The sequence below is a fragment of the Tarenaya hassleriana genome, unplaced genomic scaffold (genome assembly GCF_000463585.1).
Source record: "Tarenaya hassleriana unplaced genomic scaffold, ASM46358v1 Cleome27, whole genome shotgun sequence".
Lineage (NCBI taxonomy): Eukaryota > Viridiplantae > Streptophyta > Magnoliopsida > Brassicales > Cleomaceae > Tarenaya > Tarenaya hassleriana.
Window position 1 is genome coordinate 1,870,206 of NW_010965946.1, and position 7,914 is coordinate 1,878,119.

General features: G+C 37.4%; 1 protein-coding gene across 1 annotated transcript; it reads right to left on the bottom strand.

Moving 5' to 3' along the window:
• Positions 1-1,213: 1,213 nt before the first annotated feature.
• Positions 1,214-3,177, bottom strand: LOC104817462 (pentatricopeptide repeat-containing protein At3g62470, mitochondrial). Its single transcript, XM_010546673.1, has one exon. The coding sequence runs from the start codon at positions 3,149-3,151 to the stop codon at positions 1,328-1,330; it is 1,824 nt and encodes a 607-aa protein (XP_010544975.1). The 5' UTR covers positions 3,152-3,177; the 3' UTR covers positions 1,214-1,327.
• Positions 3,178-7,914: the final 4,737 nt, after the last annotated feature.

Genomic DNA, 7,914 nt, shown 5'->3' on the forward strand with positions numbered 1-7,914 from the left:
AAAAGATATATATCTATATATATATATATATATATATATATATATATATATATATATATGATTCTCGAACCGAATATATATATACTCCAAGTTTATTACAAGTTTTATGGTAACTCGAAACCAAATCGTCAGTTTGAAAACAGAACTTTCCGCTGAGTTTTCTCTCTCTATTTTTTTTCGTTGTTTTCTTAATTTGAATTCATTCTGGGTTTTTTTGGTGTAATTTAAATCATATATATACGTGTATATATATATATATATATGAAAAGGGCCTTCATAATCCCAGGTAAGATTAAGAGCTCTGAAAATGGAGACGGTGCTTATCTGATTCATGGGAGGCCTATATCCTTCTCTCTTGTTATGGACTTGTTACCTTGTGCATAGAAAAATATTATTTTTAAAATCAAATTCATACAAAAGAAAATTTTTAGTGTTCCTGTGATGATTTGAAGGGACGCGTTATGAAATTTCTTTCAGAAGGTATATTTGGTGTGTTTAATTAAAAAAAATGTAAAACCTCACAATGAAATTATGATCACGAAAGATGAAAATTATTTGTATCAAATCAAGATATTTATTTATCACATTTTGGAAAATTGAAGAATTTATATGAGATATATTCCAAATCTTTAATAATGTCTAAAACGTGAGATGGTCATTGATTCCGAAACAAATCAGAACAGTTTATTCTCAATGAAGTAAAGACAGAAATTATACCAAAAATAAAAAATAGTTTTATGGTATATATATTTGTATCCTTTGACCACGAGTCTGGCATTTTCTGGTTGACAGCAAAAAGGAAACTTTGGGAGTTCAGGGGCAATTCCGGTATTGTGTATTAAAATTTTCCATTTTCGTGTTGCATTTAGCGGTTCGAAATTGGGCGCGTTGAATTCAAAAACCGGTTCGATTACATGTTTTGTTCGGTTTGGTTATTAAACTCGACTCAGTAAATTGGTTAAAACGAAGTTTAACTTTTACTTTTTACTTATATATATTTATCAAAGTTAGAGCAAATTCATTGTCTATAAAATTGGCTTTTATTCCATCTCCAACACAAATCACAAATTAAAAATCTAGCGTTCTTCAAACAATAATTATAAGTATTAATACTAAACTTTTTTGTAAGAATTTCTTGATTACTTAACTAATTTTAATTATTTGTTCAAGAATCCGAAGAAAGGGGTATGTATATCTTGGTATTAATATGATGGCTCCTCGTCATTCTCTTTTAGCTAATAATCTATATATTTTTATGCATCAAATATATATATATATATAACATCTAAATGGTTCAACAGATTTTCCATGAATCTCTCTATCTAAACTATCTCCGAGTCATCTGAGCCCATCTAGAGAAGATCTCAGAGGCTGCAAACTTGCCAGAGAACTTAGCCTTGAGAGAAAGTTCCTTGAATATCTCCGTTTTGCCATCTCTGTAAAAATCAGCAGCAAGTTTGTTGTAATCAATCTGAGGAACTTTCATTCCTTTGTCAAGCATTTCCTCCAGATATTCACACGCCTCTCTCGGCTTCCCTTCCCTCACGAGCCCCGTGACGAGAACACTGTACGAGTTCTCGTCCGGGCAAATCCCTTTCCCGATCATCTCCTCCCACACCCCTCTCCCCATCTCGTAGTTCCTTTTCCGGAAGTGGGATTTCATCATCATGTTGAACGTGCGAATCGTCGGCTCGATCCCGTTCTCGATCATCTTGTTGTAGATCCTGGTGGCGTGTTCCGGCATTTTCTGACTGGTCAGTATCTTGATCAGAGCATTGTATGTTTTACTGTCCGGAAGACACCCTTTTTCTTGCATCTCTTCGAGTAACTCGTAAACTGTGTCCAGCTTTTTGCAGGTTCCATAACCCGTTATTAGACAGGTGTAGACATCGGTATCGGGCTGTAACCCAGAACCGGACATTTCGTCGAAATACTCGACCGCGGTTTCCATCTTTGACTGTTTGCAGAAGTCACGGATCATAATCGTGTAACTCCGAACGTTAGGGGAAGGACCCTTGGACTTCATGACGTGAAACAACTTGATCGCATCAGATCTCTTCCTGCTCCTAAACAACCCCTCGAGCATAATGTTGTGAGCTACAATGTCAGGTTTAAACCCTCGATCAATCATATCGTTCCAGGTTCTAGCTGCTTCCATCAGGTTCTCCACCCGGTACCAACCACTGAGCAGAACAGTGTAAGTCTTCAGGTTGGGCGTGAACCTCTCTTTCAACTTATCAAACAGGACCTGAGCTTCCTTCCCAAGCTTGGCTCTTCCAAGACTGTCGAGCAAACAATTAACCGTTTCCACACCGATTTCAAATTCGTACTTCTTCATCAATTCGACGATCCCCACGGCTTTCTTCCTCTCCTTTGCAGCAGCAAATGCTTTAATCACAATAGTGAACGTATCCATCGTCAGTAGCCCTTGAGCGCCCATCTCTTCTAGCAACGAAACCACTGTCTCAAACTGTTTAGCCTTTGCCAATATACTAATGATAGAATTATATGTCCTTGAATCATGGGCATATCCCTCTTTCTTCTTTGCTGCCCAGCAGAAGAACCTTAATGCCGGCTTTCGAGCGTGCCGAAACCGTTCTAAAACCTCTACCACCAGATCGTGCGACAAATTTATAGCCATTCCGTCTAGAACAGCCTCCATGTTTCTATCCAATGCAAACATTTCATCAATCACTTTGCCGATTCTCTCTACTTCTTTCCGATCAGCACAAGAATCGACACGATTGACCTCAACTTCACCGTCTTCATTGTCATCTTCAGACCCAGAACCATCGTCACATTCTACACTAACATCAGAACTGCTACAGAAGCCTCTAGAACCTAGTTCCATAATATGCAATTCCGAATAGACTCTACGTTCCAGAACCACATGATTAGGAATCAATGGCAAGGACAGAGTGCTACCACAAGGAAGTCGCACCTGCTCTCCTCCACCTCTGTAATCTGCCAGGACCTGCGTTTTCCGTCCGCCGATTCCGCGTCTTCCACCGAGAACGAGTGGCCACGCTGACGTAGAGGAGAGTCCGCCATTGGAATCGAACGAGGAAGACGAAGTAAAGAAGAAGCACTGAAATCGGAGAGAGACCGGGGCTTTAACGGAGTTTCTCAGGTATAACAGAGACAGCGCCATGGAAATCGAGCAGCCGTCGAAAAGGCGTCGACGGCGGCGGAGTTGTGTAGCCACCGAAATGGGCCTTCTAACTAATAAATTATCCATAGAAAGCTTAAAGTTAGGCCCATTGGGCCTATTTCGATTATGTGTGGTACATATGGGCCTTTCCTGTCTTTTGATAAGTCAGGCCCAACAATATAAATCATCCAATGACCCTTGCAAACAAATAATTTTTTAATGTAATATTTTGCCTTTTATATTTGTTTAAAATGCGGCCCATACAGAAAATTCGCTCCACGCATTCGTACGGCTCACATTTCAGCCCTGAAATATCTTTCTTTGAGATATCAAGTTAAGGACAGAGAAAAAAAAAACGGGTTAATTGGAGCTTAAATAACAACAACAACGCCTCATATTTTTGCAGTGACCATTTACACATTAATGTACACTAAACGAACGATAATTATTAGATATATATATATATATAAATATAGAAGCATATCTCTAGTAAATACTAGAGATTGTTCAGTGAAATTCAAAAAAAAAATATCGAGAAGCAAACACAATAACTTGACACGCTGAGCTCCCAGCGGAATTCTATAGTCTGAAAGGAAATAGTTATATAGTCTGTGGTATCGGGGAACCACTTCACACTGAGCGAATGCGACTAGACCCGTTGAGCGTTGGTCAAGCTTGAGTCAAGGTTGAGATACAACTTGGTGCAGAGCTTCGTGACTGCATTGAAGTTGAGGATGAGAAAGGGAGCGTTATCATAGTGAAGGCTTCATACTCTTGGTTACCACCTCGTTGTTCTACTTGCAACATATTTGGACACAAGAATACTAATTGCTTGTTGCGTAGTAATCCTGTCATTAATGAAGCCAGCTCCCCGAAAGCTCCGACGATTGTTCGGCAAGCTAACACTCTGCCCCCGGAAGACCAACATCATACTGATACTACTCACTTGAGTCCCACCCCTGCGCCTGAGCCAGCTTCCCCTGTTCCTGAGCCAACTTCCCTTGGACCATCCTCCCCTATCGCTACTCCTGAGCCAGTTTTTCCTGAGCCAACTCCCTTTGTCCCCGCATTAACGCTCCTTACCCCTACTCAACCGAATGATGCATCTTTAAACTCAGAGGCCCCCCCTCCATCTCATCTGATACCTCCACCAAAAGAACATTCTCAATGAATTTTTAAATCTGTCTCAACCTCTAATCATACACGGCAGAGGGAGAAGCACACTCGTGGATCCGAGGTGAGTTATACCTTTGATTCTGAAGACGAACTAGTCCATGAAGCCCAGCGAATGTTACGCTCTAGGTCGGCTATTGCCCCCAAAGTGCCCCCTGACTTCTCAGTGGTCACGCGTGGTCGTAAGTATAAAGGTCGTGTCAAATGATCTCCGCAAATATTTGTCCACCTTTTGTCCTTCTGGTACAACGACTAGCTATGATGAAACTCTTTTGTCGGAACACACGCGAAAGAAATGACTCTGTCGTGACAGCGGATACTTGACAGAAAACCCGACTTGGCTATTGATATTCCTGGTGAATCTTTCTTAGTTTATGGTTCTAATACTTTCATCGATTGTAATTCTCCCAACTTCATCCTCGCTTTTGCTCTATTTTGGATGTAACTCAGTGTAATGGAGCAACATACATATATATAAAATTTATCGTTTACCAAAAAAAACAATAACTTGACTGTTTGCCGAAGTCTGCATTATGAGCGGAATAGGGTGTGAAATGGTTGGATCATCCTCCATCTATTGTTACGGCAAATATAATCAAAGAATCCATGAAAATCTTGATTGAAATTAGAGTTTGATCTTTAGGTTAAATCTTTAAAAAAAAAATGGACCATACATTAATTAATTAATTAATTCCATAACCCAAAAAGATAAAATGCCATAAATAAACAAAAGTAACGGATGGGCATGGCAATGGCATAGGTAAAAGGCTAACAGTGGCAGCTCTCAGATAAGATTCCCGGAAAGGGATCAGTTCTTCTGAAAGAGCCATGAAACAACTAAGTCTGCTTTTTTTTCCACGTGTTTTCACAATTATTGCATTCCCTTTTTAATATTTTTCACCTTTGGATCGATTCTCTCTGTAACCAAAGTTAAATACAATTAGCTAATCTGATTTCGAATAATAATTTCCTTTTTCTTATTTTTATTCCTTCATAGATGCTTGCATTATTCTCGGCTTTTCAGCAAAGCAATGCAATGCCCCTCTTTGGGCCGATTCTTTTCAATCTTTTTCCTGTATTATATATTTACGTATATGTACAAATATAAACCGTGAATGTGTGTATAAACAAGAACATTACAAATGTTTACTGATCTAATTAGAAAATAACAAATTTACACATACATAAACATATTTGTATATCGCTAATATATAAGCGACACAAAAGTGGATGGCTCAACCGGTAAGGAATGGAGCAAAGTTTCTTTCTAACCCGGATCCGAATTCTCATTTGAAAACGAGCATTCACATATATTTTTCCGATCCTCAAAAAAAATGTAGTTGAACCAAAAGTTCGATTAACTTCAAAATTATCAAATATATATATATATAAGCGATTTAAAATAATAGAAACAACAAAAAAATCTTTAAGTTAGACGTAAAGAATGTTTTTTCTTTAATATTTCGAAAGTTTATTAAAAAAAATTTGACCCAACTATATTTAAAAAAAAAATAGAAAAAAAAATCAGATGAATGATTCTTCCTAAATAAATTAGACGCTTTAATAGACAATAGTGGCTGACTCTAAGATGTCCGATAAAACAAAACATAATAATAATTGATGGACCAATAGGTTCGATTTCATTCGCTTAACGTCTATGTCAAACAATTATAGAGATTAAACAGATTTTAATTGAAGATAACGAGTTTTGGTGGGCACATGATTCCCACGTGAAATGTAATAAAAAAACACGTGCTGACCACAGACGTCTCTCTGACTTTTTGATTGGTCCGTCAGACGAAAATTTCAAAGCCCGAAGCTTTTGGATCAAAAAGAGGTCTCTATCGTCTGAATTTGAGAGAAACGAGATGATTGGTGTGAAAGAGCCCCGGTTATTTTTAAAAAATTACCCCATATTTAAATAATATTAATAATAACTAATGACGTTGGTAATCATAGTTTTTACTGTGCCCCGTTTCCTGATTTACGCAAACTGCCGCCATAACTAGTTGCTTAAACATGTGTGCCTATTCGGACATTTATCTGGCTTTCGCCTTAAACCCATGTCTTGGGAAAAGATTACACAGACGAGTATATTGTTAATCTCTAAACGCTAATTTTCATTTACTTTTATATTAATACTTTGTAGTGCCCGGACTGTCACTTGCGATATCAGCATGTGGCATAATGCTTTTTTTTTTATATGATAATTCGGAAGTTCACTGGGCTTTTGGCCCAACTATATCCCCCAAATGACCGAGGTAGTTCATGTGAAAACCCCTCCCCAACCAGGAATCGAACTGCCAACCTCTGAGTGCTTTGCAACCACATACTGACCACTCGCCCACAAGCTTTTGGGTGTCATAATGCTAACTAATACTACTATATCTATATATATATATATATATATATAATGTCATGCATCGGATATGGAACAGAAATGCAAAATGTCTATTCCTTTTCGAATTCAAACTTTAAGTTGGAAAATAAAACGCATATTCTAATCATATAGTTTGTTTTCGGTTTTAAAATTAATCAAGACACCCGATTATCAAAAAAAATGTCAATGCATGGTAAGCCATTATCTAAATGTAGGGATGTAAAACGAGCCGCGGATCGCGGGCCGGCTCGTGAGTCGGCTCATATTTTTCTGGGCTGGGCTCAAAATATTTAAGCCCGCAAAAAACCGGGCCAAACGAGCTAGTCCATCACGAGCTGGGCTGGCTCGCGGGCCAAAATTTTTTTTTAAAAAAAATTTTAATATTTTATATTTTTTAAAATATTTTTATATAAAAATTATATTTTTTATTATATATTTAGTTTGTTTTTGTTTAAAATTTTATTTTTTTTATTACATTTTAAATATTTTTTAAGTATGAAAATTAGTTTTAAATATTTTTGTATTAAAATTTAATTTTTAAAAATTATATATTTGGCCCGCGGGCCGGCTCCTTTTGCTCTCTGGCTCGCTAAAAAACGGGTCAGGCTAGACTGGACTAAATTTTTTTCAGATCGGAACGAGCCGGGCTGGGCTGGGCCGGGGCGACCCGTTTTACACCCCTATCTAAATGGATTTATTTTTCATGCAAGGTAAGTGGCATTATACAACTGCGCCTCCTCTAATAGCAGCATGTTTAAAGGAGGGGGACCGCAATTTTTTAAAAATAATAACGATAATAGATCAGAATAGCGGATAATGACCTTATCGATGTTGTTGTAATGGCAGAGAGATTCCCATCCTGTGGCAGATCTGTGACCACTTACTTAAACCATATACCCTCATTAATCCTAACAAATAAAATAACCTAAATTAATAACATTTATAGTGTATTAATTTGTGGATAATACAATAAAATATATTTCAAATCGATTTCATTTATGCCACGGAACGAAACTTGCAACGCAAGTGATGGAAATAAATGATAAGGGACAAATTCATACGCACGCTATCCGATCGCGATAATCAAGTCCCGTGTCGTTAACAGATTCATTGGATATAGTTTGAATTACCGCTAGCAATTTCGATATGCTAAACAGTAAATACTTAATACATATATATATATATGTATGTATATTTAATAACCCTAACA